Here is a 15,667-nt window from a genome sequence, read left to right on the forward strand (position 1 = left end):
TTGCCCAGGTGGGTCTCAAACCCGTGGGCTCAGGCAATTCACTCACCTCGGCCTCCCAAAGAGCGGGATTACAGGCTGAGCCACCGAGCCCAGCCTTCCCAGATTCTTAAAATACCAGATGCAAGAGTCATAACCTGTACAACTCTCATTTAAAATACAGAACTTTTATGTAGTTTGTTTTTGGTTTTTTTTTTTTTGAGAAAGCAGGATTTATTGAGAAGACAGAGAAGCTCCCATGGTGGGAGGGGTTGCCCCTTTTATGTAGATTAATGTGGACACCAGCATAGTACAGGATAGAGGTTGGTCAGTCACTCTTCACTTAAAGGAGAGTGTGACCCAGTCACAGCATGTGCTCCTGGTAGGGCTTGGCCACCACCCCATGCCTTCCTGTGGAATGTCAGAAAGCAACTCCACCAACTCACAGATTGGCAGCCCCAGACCAACTCCCCACATTGTTGGCATGTTTTTTGGCGGACTCACCTTGTTTTTGTTGAAGTTGGTGGCCAGCATTTAAAAAAATTGTGAGATTTCATGTAAACGTTCAGAATTCTGGCATCATTTAGCAGATCTGGCGACCTGAGGTCACATCTGAAGTCTGCCTGGGCTGAGCCAGGGGGCTTCCCTGCAGGCCTGGGGCATGTGCTCTGCTGGAGACCATTGTCCCGCCCTGTCCCACCTGTCCATCTGCCACTGAAGGCACTAGGATGTGTCACCGCAATGATGAAATTTGATCAAGTAAATCAAACGTGGTGAAGCCAAGTCAAGTGCCATGTGTCCATGGGATTCACAGGGCAGGGCGTCTGTGCACACATGTCTGGATTTGATGCGTCTGTGTCTGTTGTGGTATGGGCTCCGTGCTCCCACTCCTGGACCTTCAGAACCACATATTAACACGTTTAGAATTGCTCATTCCCTAGAAAATGTGTGTTTATTATGAGACTGTTATGTAATATTCTTGCACTCAAAAACTTTGTTAGATATCTCAATGCTTTCTAGGCATTTTTCTTGTAAATCTGACTTCACAAATTGTGGAATGTGTTTTAATAAGTAGGAATTACCTCAAAAGTAGTTCATAGGACTTCCCAAGTCAGAGTCATCCTTTTCCAGTGAAAGATGAGCCTGTGTGTTAAAAGGGCTTAAAATAAGTAAAGCCAGAGGTGCAATGTTTTTTTGTATAAATGAATGCTGAATGTCTTTTAAAATGTTTTTTAATAGGTTTGAATTCCCAGAACAGTTACCACTTGATGAGTTTTTGCAAAAAACAGACCCTAAGGACCCTGCGAATTATATTCTTCATGCAGTCCTGGTTCACAGTGGAGATAATCATGGTGGACATTATGTGGTTTATCTGAATCCCAAAGGGGACGGCAAAGTGAGTGCTGGGCTCAGGGTTGACTGTGATGCTCATTAGACATGTGTCACTGAGGGGAGGCAACGCCAGCCGTGCTTCCTCCTTGAACTTGTTAGTTAAAGACAGATCCATGAGTTCTCTGGCTGCCCAGTGCTGTTTTCTGATCCGCTTAATCACTAAGCCTTGGAAGTAAATAGTAAGTCAGTGTACATGCTTCTCTTTGCTAGTACTGGGCGTGGGGCCTCATGGAGTCTGCAGGTCTCCCGTGAGACTCTGCTTTCTGCTCATGGGTGCCAACGCAGTAGTCATCCACCGCCTGGCCAGGTGCGGAAGCCGCGTTGTCGTCACAGCCCTCAGGAGTGTAGAGGGCCCCCTACTCATTTGGCAGATGGGGGTCTCAGAGTCAGAACATGGATCGAGCCTATCTAGCTGTTCCGAAGGGACGACGAAGGAGGGCCCCACAGCAGGAGGCAGAAGAGCACTGACAGCAGCACTCACCACCATTCAGAATGCTCCATCTGAGACCAAGGGACCACGGGGCACCTGTCACACACAGGCTGGGCTGACTCCTTTAAAGCCAGATCCTTACTTTAGACCCTTGCTGAGACATTGTACTTGCTTCCGTGTAATGTCATGGGATAGGACAAAATGTCCACTTAATATTATAACCATGTACTAAAACCTCAACTTTAAATTAGGTGTGTTCAGTGTGGCCTTCTTGATTCTGTAAAGAATAGGCAGTATCCTTAGATTGAATGTAAGTGAAAAGTGGGCTTCGTGAGTCAATTTTTAAAACTGCTATTGGGCAAATTCTAGCAATTCCCCAGGATACTGACTGGGGAATGTGAAGGGCACACGTGGATTGTAAGAGGAGACTGTGGATGGGGCCCGCTGGGTCTGTATGTGTTTGATCCCCGCTGCCTTCGGTGCCAGTGCTGGGTACAGTGCTGTGTTCCTGCTGACATGTGGCTGCTTCCCTTCCAGTGGTGCAAGTTTGATGATGACGTGGTGTCAAGGTGCACTAAGGAAGAAGCCATTGAGCACAACTACGGGGGCCACGATGACGACCTGTCTGTCCGGCACTGCACCAATGCATACATGCTGGTGTACATCAGGGAGTCGAAGCTGGGTGAGTGGGCTGCCCGTGTGCACAGGGAGTCAAGGCTGGGGAGAGTGGACTGCCCTTGTAGGTCGGGGAGTCAAAGCTGGGAGAGTGGGTTGCTCGTATATATTGGACCAAAGACTGGGTGGGTGGGCTGCCTGTGTACGTTAGGAAGTCAAGACTGGGGGAGCGAGCTACCCTTGTATATCAGGGAGTCAAGGCCGGGGAAGTGGGCTGCTTCTGTCTTGCTCTTCACTGTGGTGAATCCCTCAGCACTGCCTGCCAGACACGTGCCATGCCTGGTCTGCTGGATTCACAGCATCCGGAAGCAGGCCAGGTGGGACTTGCGTGACTTGATAGGGACGCAGGATATTAAGTAATTTCACCTGAGTAGATGGAGCCTCCTGAGGAGGGCCGTGGCTCTGCACAGAGGTGAACGAGGGTGCGTTTGTCCTGCAGGCGAGGTGTTACAAGCTGTCACGGACCACGATATTCCTCAGCAGCTGGTGGAGCGCCTGCAGGAGGAGAAGAGGATCGAGGCCCAGAAGCGGAAGGAGCGGCAGGAGGCCCATCTCTACATGCAAGTGCAGGTCAGTCCCCCTGGCACTGGTGTGAGCTCAGTCTCGGGCCCAGAGCGGCTGTCGGCAGTCTGGGCCGTTGTGTCTGGCCGCTGTGATGGCTCCTTGAGCAGCGTCTGGTGCCGCTGCCCAGCTCGGGCTATCGGTCACTGAGTGACTGCTTGAGCCGGCTCAGGAGTGGGACTCCAGTCAGGAGGGGCTGGAGAGTGGGTGGAGGCTGAGGCATGGCGAGATGGGCAGCCAGTGCCTTAGGCGGGTTCAGAGTGAGTGCGTTGGAACAGAAAACCAACTTTCAGCATTTTAGTTATTGAACCATTTCAGCGTGGGCTCCTTTCTGTTCATCTGTGCACCCTGTTCTGTGTTTTCATGTGTATTTTCAGATAGTTGCAGAGGACCAGTTTTGTGGCCACCAAGGAAATGACATGTACGATGAAGAAAAAGTGAAGTACACTGTGTTCAAGGTCTTGAAGAACTCCTCACTCGCTGAGTTTGTTCAGAACCTCTCGCACACCATGGTGCGTGCCAGCTTCTGGTGATGCTTCTTGCTCTGGCTCTACCTCTGTTCTGTGTAACGAGAAAAGACCAGTCCAGCTGCCTTTGTGGGTGGCTCTGCGTTCAGTCCCTGCTGAATTCGGTGGCGCGGCCCACTTCCTGTCTGGGCAGTGAGTGGGAAAGTACTGAGCTCTTGACTCTGGTACAGGGATCCACGGGTTTCAGAAAATGTGCCTGCCCCCTTGACCCAGTCTCCCGTGCATGTCTCCCCTCCACCCTCCTGTTTCTCCCCCGCCCCCCTTTGGTAAATGGGCGCTGGAGTCCCAGAATGCGACCGATCCTGATGGGGAGGTCTCACCTGTCCACATGGTTGGGGAGAGTTAAATCACTTTTTCCCTTATGATTACAGTGATTAAAGTGGTGAAGGACTAAAGTATGAGTTGTTTATATTTTAATTTATTCTCAATATTTTTTCAGGGATTTCCACAAGATCAAATTCGATTATGGCCCATGCAAGCAAGGAGTAATGGAACAAAACGGCCAGCAATGTTAGATAATGAAGCAGACGGCAATAAAACAGTAAATATTGTTGACCCTAGCGTGTCTGGTTTGGAGCTTGGCAGAAGGCCTTAGCCCTCTGCAGTTAGCGCTGCATGTTTCTCTTTGGTCCAATTCATTGGAATTGGACGTTTTCTTCAGTACTTGAGTATAGTTTTCACTCTGTCACCTAAACCACTAGAATCTTCTAAAATCAGCATCTCTTTTGGAAATAGATGATTGAACTCAGTGATAATGAAAACCCTTGGACAATATTCCTGGAAACAGTTGATCCCGAGTTGGCTGCTAGTGGAGCGACGTTACCCAAGTTTGATAAAGATCGTAAGTGGCCACGAGACGCCCAACCGCATATAGAGCAGTGGCATTGGCTTCTGGGTTTTTCTAACAGCCCACTAGTGCTTACTGGGTTTCCTGATGAAATGAGATGAGCCTGGTTTGCCTGTGCATGTCCTGTGAGGCTGGATGCAAGCAGTGTGGGGGTGTCATGCTCTGTCCTCAGGCTCTGCCCTGTGCCCTGTTGTGCTGGCCATGCCGGTCAGATCCTGTAGGGCAGGGGTGTAAATGTTGTCTGTTGGGGCCAGGAAGTAGCCCAGGGTGCCTCGTAGTACTAAAGCAGCCAGGGAGGGTATGCCAGTTGGTGAGCTGGCTGTCTCCAGTGAACATCCCACATATAACGGGTTGGAGCTTGCTGGCCCTTGCTGCAAAATGACAGGTTTTTGTTGCCATGAGTGGAAACTTCTGGAAAGGCCCACAGCTGTTAACATTTCTTCCCACGGGGACACTTGTCCCACCCACTAGTGCCAGATCTCAGAACTGACATTTCTAAGTTCACTGCACTGGATCTGAGATGTTGCAGTTCCCATGAACTTGGTGTGTGGAAACTGTCTCTGCCTGCATCCGTAGCCTCAGTGTCCTGAGCAAAACCTCCCTGACATAGTGGCTTCAGGTTTTTCACTGTCATTGCAGATGTCACTGAGCTGCTAAACTGATTGTCAGTAGTTTTCTTTAACATTGTACTAAGTGTTGGGATTTTAACAAAACTTGTTTATTAACCTTGTAGATGATGTAATGTTATTTTTGAAGATGTATGATCCCAAAACACGGAGCTTGAATTACTGTGGGCATATCTACACCCCAATATCCTGTAAAATACGTAAGTCCTGCACCTGGCTTCTAAGTAGCTTTGGCTCAGTGTGTTACAGCTTTGTACTTAAATGTTTTTCTTTATCCTAGGTGACTTACTTCCAGTTATGTGTGACAGAGCAGGATTTATTCAAGATACTAGCCTTATCCTCTATGAGGTTTGGATGGGTTTTTCCCCCCATAATCAGTATATTGTTATTAATTTGTGGAGGGTTTCTGTTGTTTGTTTTGCTTACCCTGTAGTTGTTATTGTGTGAAGTCTAAAGCTAACTTGGGGCGTCAGGTAATTTTGGGTTGAGCATCACATTTTTAGATGTGTGAGTTTTACCTACTTGGGGTCAGTGATTATTGCATATTTATAGCTGTTTATTTGGTTTTTCCCATTAGTATTTTAACTTTCTAAAAATGTAGGTGGATACAATTGGGTGTAGAGAAAAATGCTTAAAGTACATGGAGTAATAAATGACCATATTAAATGTTAGGCACACTTTACAATGTAACCATTTCATATCTTTTACTATAGGAAGTTAAACCGAATTTAACAGAGAGAATTCAGGACTATGACGTGTCTCTTGATAAAGCCCTTGATGAACTAATGGATGGTGACATTATAGTGTTTCAGAAGTATGTACTTTGTGAAGGATTTTTATGACTTTGTATTAATTTCAGCATTCTTCTTTGTAAGTCATAGAACTTAGAAACATTTGTAGCTGGACCATGAGCCATGTTTTGTTGAAAGAATCTCAGTGTTGACAGTGGTTGCCTTCTCTGGGTTTTGGAATTAGGGGTAGTGAACATTTTTATCACATAAAGCTCTTCTCTTGTTTCCTAAAAATATCTTCAGTGAGCCTGATAACTGTTAGTTGGGTGGGGAGAGTCTTTATGGAATAACAGTTATTTCCTACCCCTAAAATATAAATTAGAAATTAAAACTCCTGGCCAGGCACAGTGACTCATACCTGTAAGCCCAGGACTTTGGGAGGCCGAGGCCAGAGAATTGCTTGAGCACAGGAGATCAAGATCAGCCTGGGCAACATAGAAAGACCTCATCTCTACTAGAAAAAAAAATGTATCCTGGTGTCGTGGTGTGCACCTGTAGTCTCAGCTACTCAGGAGGCTGAGGTGGGCGGATCACTTGAACCTAGGAGGTCGAGGCTGCAGTGAGCCATGATTGTGCCACCGCACTCCAGCCTGGGTGACAGAGTGAGACTGCAACTAAAAAAAAAATTTTAAGATCTCCTTTAATGCACTTACCTAGGTAATTCATTGAAATCTGTCTGCACATAAACCAGCAGGTCTGTGGCCTCAGATGCTTAGTGTCTGGAAGTGGCCTGATACCACAATAAAAGCTATAATTTGCCATCTCCTGATACCACAATAAAAACTGTAATTTGCCATCTCCTGGTCAGAGACCGGCTCTGTTACCTACCGGTTCTGTATACAAGGCTCTGACTGCACATCAAGCCTGCTAGTCTGTGAAGGAGGAGGGTGTTGTTTTGTGGTGGGATTGAGACTCAGAGCAGCCTCCCGGTAGAACTGCCTTTCTTTCTGCACCTGCTGCTGGCTGACCGTCATGCCTGGAAAGGGTACCCGAGTGTATTTTAAAGAGAACCTCGGGTGTCATTAAGGATGACTCCATTTTCACCGTTTGCTCCTGCCACGAACTCTCATTCAGTCTACAAACTTTTTTCCCCTCCAGGGATGACCCCGAAAACGATAACAGTGAATTGCCCACTGCAAAGGAATATTTCCGAGACCTCTACCACCGCGTCGATGTCATTTTCTGTGATAAAACAATCCCGAATGATCCTGGATTTGTGGTTACGTTATCAAATAGAATGAATTATTTTCAGGTATTTAATAAATTTGCCTTTCCCCTTCAGATTCCACACCAGAAAAACCAGTTTCTTTTTAAAAATGCGTGTTGAAGGAACCTAATGGATTTGGTTCGAAAGGGAGGGGTTCCAATCCCGTTGGCCGAGGCCAGTCCTGGTGTGTGGACTCAGGCTGCTCTTGCTGTGGGAGCGAGAACTGTCCTCACCAAAGAGAAACCTAGAGACTTCGCCCTTGGAAGTGAAGTTGCCATCACCAGATAGGCCACCCTGTGGTGCTGTTCTAAGGAGTATAGTCTATTCCTGTTGAGTAGTACTTGTCTAGGGAATTTAAGTTCAGGCTAGTTTATATCACATTTGAAGTAATTAACCATGAAATTTATGAGCACATTTCAATTCTTTCCTCAAAATGTGAACTTCCCTTTCTGTCTTCTGGTTCGTGTCTGCCTCCAGGTTGCAAAGACAGTTGCACAGAGGCTCAACACGGATCCAATGTTGCTGCAGTTCTTCAAGTCTCAAGGGTGAGCCCTGTTCAGTTCTCATCACTTGGTCTCTGCGCATGCTTTCCATAGTTCATCAGAACCTCCTGGAACTAACCTTAATGAGTAGCTAGCCACTCCCCCTGACATGCCATTCTTGCTTAGTTTCAGATTTAGAATTGTCACTACTCACATCTTGACCACGTTCCTCTGAGATGTCAGCAAAATTGACAGCCTCATCTAAAGCCAGCCTCACTTTAGCTGTTCCATCAATGCATTTCTCGTGTGTCCAGCTGGGCCCATCCCTGCCAGGCTTCTGTGTGCTGTGTCACAATTGCAGAGAGCCCTCAAGTGTGACAGCAAGAGAGACTTAGATCTGGGGAAACGGGAGTGTCAGTTAGACCCTGTGACAGGTCCCAATTTCCCAGTCCAGGTTTAAGGCCAGTGGTTTGCTTTCATGCTCACTCACGGGTATTTGTTTTAGTCATTTATTTATATGCTGTTTTCTTGTGTAGTTATAGGGACGGCCCAGGTAATCCTCTTAGACATAATTATGAAGGTACTTTAAGAGATCTTCTACAATTCTTCAAGCCTAGACAACCTAAGAAACTTTACTATCAGCAGGTATGAGTCCATATTAACATAACTGTGGGTAATAAGGAGAAGCTTTGGGGTTTTGTGGGCGTGCGTCTAAAGCGAGTCTTTCTTTCCTTGATAGCTTAAGATGAAAATCACAGACTTTGAGAACAGGCGGAGTTTTAAGTGTATATGGTTAAACAGCCAGTTTAGGGAAGAGGTAAGTTTTTAAAATATATGGACTTTTGTTTTTATCAGAGTGTGTTTATTGTTTCTGTCTATCCCCAGACCTTGAAAACTACCAAAGGAAAAGCCCCTCTAAGCAATCAGCACTTTTTCGAGACCCCTGGCCTAGAGTCTTTCCTGGCAAGACCTGAGGCCTTTGGGGTGAAGCCAGTACTGCGCTGACAGACCTTCTTAGTCCTTGAGGTCTTGCAGCTCACGCCTGGTTCCTTAGACCAGGACTGTGCCTGTTCCGTGGTCTTCCTCCCCTGGCTCCGCTCAGAAGAAGTAGCCATTTGCACTCAGCTGTTCTAGAAAGTGTGTACCTACTTGGTTGCCAGGTCTCTCACCTTTCTAGCTCTACTGGTTTTGTTTTTTTTTTTTTGATGGTGCGTGCCTGTAGTTCCAGCTGCTTGGAAGGAAAGCTGGCTCTGCCAGTATTGAGGGAAAGCTTGAGGCATAAATCGCCTCATCTGTGCAGAGTTGAGCACCCTGCAAGCCTAGAGTCTGCCTCTTACCTTTTGTCTGGGCGTTGGTGATCAGTGCTGATAGTCCTCAGCATGCTGGGAACTGGGAAGGCTCTCAGATGACCCTGCAGGGATCACTTCCTGAGAAGCTGCAGTATAGACACCAAGCTCTTGGCATCAGGCCCACATTTCCTGACTTCTGTCACTACTTGGTCCCTGGTTAGGACTGACATGTCATCATGAGTGGATTCACAGATGAATCAGGGTGGGAGCGTGAATAGGAACGTGGACAACAGCTGCGGTCAGTTGAGAACAACGCAGCCGCCTTTTCCTGTGTTTGTCAGAGCAGACCTTTTATGTTGTATTGAAAGCACTGATTTCATCCCTTTGTCACTTAGGAAATAACACTATATCCAGACAAGCACGGATGTGTCCGGGACCTTCTAGAAGAATGTAAAAAGGCCGTTGAGCTCGGGGAGAAAGCATCAGGGAAACTTAGGCAAGTATTCCTTAAGCCACAAGTGGAGGCTCCTGGCAGCAGTGACCTGAGCCCTGCAGGCACTCGGAGCTGAGTGCTGGAGCCACGCGCACGACCCACACATTCGTCCCGAGGCCAGCCCTGTGCAGGGGTTTATGACTATTTCGCAGTTAGGCTGCTTTTGCTTCTTTCCCTCTTGTCTCCTAGTATTGATGAGCTGTAATGAAAAGGTGAGGCTGGGCGGGGGACAGCCAAGCTGAGGAAGGGTATGATTCAAGTGGAATGAGCAGTGGAAACTAGAAAGGGACTCTTGAGTGGATTTGAGAACTTGTCTCTTCTGATCCATTTAGCTGGCATTCTGGCTGTAGGAAGAAGCCCCGAGTGGATGATCATTGTTCATTTCAGAGAGTTGGGCACTGCTGTTGCCACCTTGCCTTAGCGTCACCTTGGAGGACAAATAGCCTTTGGGCTGTTTGGTTCCCAAAATGTTTTCTTTGTAATTTTCATAAAACAGTGAGACCGTAACCTCTTAAATATTGAGGGAGTGAGGAAAGACTCTGGTGCCGCCCATTCGGAATTCCTTGTGGGGCAGTTTATGCAATTCTAGAAGACTTGGGTCACTATATCTCTGTGCCCAGATGGGACCACTCCCACTGAGTCCACTGGATTGTCCTTTAACCTCATGCTCTGAGAAACTACCTGGCCTGTGTTCTCTGACATTTCAAATCCTCTTTTTAATAAATGGGCGGAGGGGTGGCTCATGCCTGTAATCATAGCCCTTTGGGGCGGGGGCAGGGCAGGCAGATCACTTTGAGCCCAGGAGTTCAAGACCAGCTTAAGCAACATAGTGAGACCTGTGTGTAAAAGAGAAGAACATTATGGTTGCGTTTCATGTGCAATTTCTTTCTAGAAAACTGAGTCATTTTATTTTCATGTTAATATATATAATTCACTTCTCCTCCTTGTTTTTTCCTTTGTTCAGGCTGCTAGAAATTGTAAGCTACAAAATTATTGGTGTGCATCAAGAAGATGAACTATTAGAATGTTTATCTCCTGCAACAAGTCGAACGTTTCGAATAGAGGTAACTGTTCCCTCAAAGCACCAGAGCATTCATGTGCCCTCAGGGTATGCTGGGGCCCCTTGGCTGCTTGTTTCAGTTTCACAGCAGGTTGTTCAGATAGCTTAGTTTGTGTTTAAGTATCAGCAATTAAGGTGTTTTGTGGGGATGCTTGTATTCTTCCAGATCTTATGAGATGTTTTATTATGAGAAAATACACAGCATGTAGACTGTCTCGGTGTGGGCATGCTGGTCTGTGGCACCCAGCGTGGTGGCACCTGCCTGTCGCAGAGCTGGACATCTTCCCAGGCTGGGACATCTCCTCCTGTGCCCCAGCCCAGCCCAGTGGCCTCTGTCCAGCCTGTCTTTGAGTTTGGTGACCCTGGGTGCTTCCTGACCAGGAATCGCAATGTTACAGCATAGAAATTAATCCCTAAGTCGGGGCCATTAAGCAAATCTAGGCAGAAACCACAACTTGTTGGATTTAGAACTGTTGCCATTGCCACGGAGCTGGAACAGGCCAGGGTTGGGTCTCTCCACATTCACTTCTTTGGGTCCAAACTCCTATCGTTCTAGCAAGTTCTAGGTGTGGTATTTTGGCAGAAATGTGATCTGTCCTACTTGGAATAGTGAGTCAGAACTGAGATGTTGCCATTCTGTTCGCATTACCGGCACTGATGAAATGGTGTCTGGTGTCTGTGTCCTCAGGAAATCCCTTTGGACCAGGTGGACATAGACAAGGAGAACGAGATGCTCGTCACAGTGGCACATTTCCACAAGGAGGTCTTTGGGACGTTTGGAATCCCATTTTTGCTAAGGATACACCAGGTATGGTTTTTATAGTAGGCCAAACAGCTTGTGCGAAAACATGATGCTTTTAAATAACCATTGTTGCTTGGTCCCTGGCAGGCGGCTGCCATGGGACATACACGGGATGGCGGGGGTGAGCACACGCATTTCCTGCCTTTCCAGGGCGAGCATTTCCGAGAGGTGATGAAGCGGATCCAGAGCCTGCTGGACATCCAAGAGAAGGAGTTTGAGAAGGTACGCGCTCCTGGGAACGGGCACATCCTGGCCACTGGAGCCTGGACTTTGGCCAGAGATGGGGGTTTTGCTGATATGTAGAAATCATGGGGTAGTTTTCATGTTTTTCTTACAGTTTAAATTTGCAATTGTAATGATGGGCCGACATCAGTACATAAACGAAGACGAATATGAAGTAAATCTGAAAGACTTTGAGCCACAACCTGGTAAGTATCCTCTCCCCAGGGGCAGTTTCTGTGAGTGTGGGTCTGTGTGGAGGAAGCAGGGGGTCTGTGACTGGGAGGTGGGCTGCCTTGGGGTCGCATGACAGCTCTTCTCTCTCCATCTGGGTGACCTGTAACCTGTGGGTTCTTTTGTTTGGTTTGGCTTTTTTTGAATTGGAGTCTTACTCCGTCGCCCAGGCTGGAGTGCAGTGGCACGCTCACGGCCACTGCAACCTTGACCTGCTGGACTCGGGCGATCCTTTCACCTCAGCCTTCCAAGTAGCTGGAACTACAGGCGTGTGCCCAGCTTAATTTTTGATTTATTGTAGAGCCAAGTTGCCCAGGCTGGTCTTGAATCCCCGGGCTCAGGCAGTCTTCTTGCCTCGGCCTCCCAAAGTGCTGGGATTACAGGCTGAGCCACCGTACCCAACCACCTGTAGATTCTTAAAGGGGTAATGCTCTGGCAGGCATCAGTGGCAGCTGAAACTGAGGTCTGTGATGGTGGCTACGAGGCCCAGATCCTCTGACAGTGCCATGTTCTAGAAGCTGTTGAGGTGTTCAGTCAAGCTGTGGGTTGTACAGTTCTAGGGAACATGTGCATCTCAAGTCCCAGCTTCCCTGTGAAATTACCCTCGAGCCGTGGGGAAGAGTGTCCCCAGTGGCCTCTTGGACCCAGGTCCTGGCTGCTCTTGTGGTCTCACGTGTTTTCCTTTGTCCCCACCAGGTAACATGTCTCATCCTCGGCCTTGGCTAGGGCTGGACCACTTCAACAAAGCCCCAAAGAGGAGTCGCTACAATTACCTTGAAAAGGCCATTAAAATCCATAACTGACTTCCTAGCCCAGTGTGTTCAAGGCGCGGACGGTGCGTGGCGTGCGCCCTTTGACAGCCGTAGAACTCTGGCCCACGTGCCCTCGATCCGAAGTTTTCAGCAAGAGGATTTGCTGCTGATGTTAATTTTATTTTGTTAAGGCTGTTCAGTTTGGCTTCTCTGTATCTATTGACTGCCCTTTTGAGCAAAATGAAGGTGTTTTTATAAAGCTTGGATGCCAATGAGAGTTATTTTATGGTAACCACAGTGCGAGGCAGCTGTCAGCGTATGGGGAGAGTGGCCAGCAGAGCGTGTGTCCCTGGCGGAAGGGCTCTGGGCTGCCTCTCGTTGGCATGAGCGGCCTGGCTGCCTCCCTGGGGTCCCGCGCACCAGCCTGCAGCTAGAAAGTCTTGTGTTTAGGCTCGTCTGACCCATTTCCTTCAGTTATACTTTCATGACCTTTTGTGCATCTGTAAAGGCAAAACCGAGACTCACAACCTAATAAATAGCACTCTGTCCTCACTGTGTGCGGTGTCGGCCTTCCTCGGCTCCTCCTCTGGCGCCTGGGGTCTCCCAGCCGTCTCGCTCTGGCCGCCAATCCCGCTCTGCAGCCCGAGGGCAGTGCAGGCGCGCTGAATCCAGGCCTGACCACCGCTCTGGGTTCTCTTACTCCATGGAAAACACTGTTGAATCCGATTCAGGTTCACTGTGCTGCCTCGGCCGGCTCGGTGACCTTGACCACCACTTGGGCAGGTGATGGATTATAAATGGGTTTTCGTGGAGAAAGAACCGATGGAACAGAAGCGAGCCTCTTAGCAAGAGGGCATGCTCACTAGTGGGTAGGAAGCTGTTGACTTTGTAAAAAAGTAAAAATGCAGAAAAAAGGAAAAATGAAATTGTATATTTAATGAATGAACATGTACAATTCGCCACTGGGAGGAGGCCCTTTCTGTCGGGTGAGCCTGCGAGTGGGCTTCCCTGATGTTGATACTCATTGTGTGTAGTTTGATTTCAGTCCCAGCCTTGTTTCCTTTTATTTGGGAGCTAATGCCGGCTGCGTGTCTAGTTTCGAGTGCGGTAATAGAATCGGCAGATCACACTGATTTTTCATCCTTCTCCGGTATTTTTTTTGGTTGTTTCTGTAGCAGCAGTGTACACCAACTCTTCCTGTATATTGCCTTTTTGCTGGAAAATGTTGTATGTTGAATAAAATTTTCTATAAAAATTGTAATTCAGTGAGTGGTGTGGAAGTTGAGGAAGATTTTCCCCTCCCTGGGAATAGCCTTGGAAGACCCGTTCATGTATAACAAGGTTTGACTGAGATGTGCTTCTCCCTCTCGTTTTGGGGGGTGGAGGGGTGACTTTTGGGTTGTTTTGTTTGTTTGTTTTTCCTCTTAACTGGTTACTTTTGCTCCTAAGACATAAGAGGTTTTCCGGGAGGGAACCGTGTACAGCTGCAAAGTGTCTGGAAGCATCTCTTGTGCTGTGACGGGCAGTCCCAGGGAGGCAGGCACTGCCCTGTAGACACGGTCCCCTCGCGACTGCCCTCAGTGGCCTCAGCCCATGTCTCTGGGCCGGGCTGTTCCTTGAACAGTCTGCCATCTTCTCTCCATTTCTGCCGCAACGCATGTGCCTTCCCACCCTCAGCCACCCTCAGCCAGTAGGATGGGAAGCAGGGAGCGGTTGCCCATGGGGACCGGGCCTCTCCCCGGTGGAATAGTCAGCAGGTGGCAGCCAGGCATCGTGTGCATGTCTAAATGAACATGAGCGTGTTGATTCTCTGTTTTGGTTTTGGGCTGGGGGTCGGGTACAGTCTCAGGGACCTGAACGTTACTCCCCTCCTGAAGATATTAAAGGACCGTTTTTCCAAAGAACTTATCTAAGTGTCCATCGTGTGCCGTGTCCACTTTCTGCTCACGGCATCAGGAGTTTGGAGCCATTAAACTGGGGAGACAGGGATGGGGCTGCTGCTGCTTATTTTTTTTTAGAGGCAGGGTCTCGCTCTGTCACCCAGGCTGGAGTGCATTGGCTGCAAGGCTCAACTGCATCCTTGACCTCCTGGGCTACAGGGATCCTCCTGCTGGAACTGCAAGCTTGAGCCACCATGCCCAGTTGGGGGGGGGGGTTGCATTTGCTCTGCAAATAACAAGGAATTCTTATGTCACTAGGCTGCAATGGGGTCACAGTGTCTTTGGACATTGTCTTCAGCAGATCCACAGCTGTCGTGTCTAGCATCGAAAGGCGAAGACAGGGAAGGCAGAGCATGGTATTTGTCGTTGGGGGTCTTTTTATGGAATCTCCTTTTGGACTTACCAACACATCAGTTGGCTCTTACTTAGATTGCCCATTTTCAGCAGGACCAGGCAGAATAGATGCATTGGTGCAACCAGTTTCAAACTCCTGGCCTCAAGCGATCTTCCTGTCTTGACCTGCCAAAGTGCTGGAATAGGAATGGAGTGAGAAAATGAGCTGCTCTTTTTTTTTTCTTTTAAACTGAGTTGGGAGCCGGGTTCGGTGGCTCAGCCTGTAATCCCGCGCTTTGGGAGGCTGAGGTGAGTGGATTGCCTGAGCCCGCGGGTTCGAGACCTGCCTGGGCAACTTGGCAAGACCTCATCTCTACCATAAATCAAAAAATTAGCCGGGCATAGTGGCACGTGCCTGTAGTTCCAGCTACTTGGAAGGCTGAGGCGGAAGGATCGCCGGAGCCCAGCAGGTTGAGGCTGCGGTGGCCGGGAGCGGCCACAGCACTCGAGTCTGGGTGACAGAGTGAGACTCCAACTCAAAAATAAAATAAAATAAAAATAAAAAATAAACTGAGTCAGGGTCTTGCTCGGTCACGCAGGCTAAAGTGTAGTGGCACACTCACGGCTACCACAGCCTCCACCTGCTGGACTCAGATGATCCTTCCACCTAAGTCTTCCAAGTAGTTGAAACCACAGGTGTGTACCACCACGCCCGGCTAATTTTTTTATTTATTGTAGATATGAGGCCTGGCTCAGGCAATCCTCTTGCCTCTGCCTCCTAAAATGCTGGGATTGTAGGTGTGAGCCACCATACCTGGTGAACTGCTCACTTTAAATTCTTGGAAATACACTCTCTCCCTCTGCGGTGTGTTGGTGCCATCTGTTGACAGCGATCAGGCTTCAGTGTATGTTTTGCAAAGCCACAGTGAGTCGGGGAGGGCTTGCTGTTGCGGTCACAGTGGTACTTCCTGTGTGATCGGCACACGAAGCCAAGTACTGGCACGGTCTTGTTGGAGAGGCAGATAAGTGTG

General features: G+C 48.4%; 1 protein-coding gene across 2 annotated transcripts in view; it reads left to right on the top strand.

Annotated features, from left to right (window-relative positions):
* The window catches only part of USP7 (ubiquitin specific peptidase 7), a 40,707-nt gene extending 27,083 nt beyond the window's left edge, over positions 1–13,624 (top strand). For both annotated transcript variants that reach the window (XM_008060663.2, XM_008060656.2), the window contains 19 exons: positions 1,216–1,372; positions 2,336–2,480; positions 2,913–3,043; positions 3,412–3,546; positions 4,001–4,102; positions 4,297–4,402; positions 5,142–5,234; positions 5,315–5,382; positions 5,748–5,848; positions 6,924–7,077; positions 7,510–7,577; positions 8,051–8,159; positions 8,254–8,331; positions 9,199–9,299; positions 10,261–10,360; positions 11,045–11,164; positions 11,309–11,380; positions 11,496–11,586; positions 12,308–13,624. In XM_008060663.2, the coding sequence (XP_008058854.1) occupies positions 1,216–1,372; positions 2,336–2,480; positions 2,913–3,043; positions 3,412–3,546; positions 4,001–4,102; positions 4,297–4,402; positions 5,142–5,234; positions 5,315–5,382; positions 5,748–5,848; positions 6,924–7,077; positions 7,510–7,577; positions 8,051–8,159; positions 8,254–8,331; positions 9,199–9,299; positions 10,261–10,360; positions 11,045–11,164; positions 11,309–11,380; positions 11,496–11,586; positions 12,308–12,414 (2,038 nt within the window). In that variant the 3' untranslated portion in view covers positions 12,415–13,624. The remainder of the gene's footprint in view (positions 1–1,215; positions 1,373–2,335; positions 2,481–2,912; positions 3,044–3,411; positions 3,547–4,000; positions 4,103–4,296; positions 4,403–5,141; positions 5,235–5,314; positions 5,383–5,747; positions 5,849–6,923; positions 7,078–7,509; positions 7,578–8,050; positions 8,160–8,253; positions 8,332–9,198; positions 9,300–10,260; positions 10,361–11,044; positions 11,165–11,308; positions 11,381–11,495; positions 11,587–12,307) is intronic.
* The last annotated feature ends 2,043 nt before the right edge of the window (positions 13,625–15,667 follow it).

This window comes from Carlito syrichta, unplaced genomic scaffold (assembly GCF_000164805.1).
Source record: "Carlito syrichta isolate Samal-C Ts95f unplaced genomic scaffold, Tarsius_syrichta-2.0.1 Scaffold92627, whole genome shotgun sequence".
Classification (NCBI taxonomy): domain Eukaryota; kingdom Metazoa; phylum Chordata; class Mammalia; order Primates; family Tarsiidae; genus Carlito; species Carlito syrichta.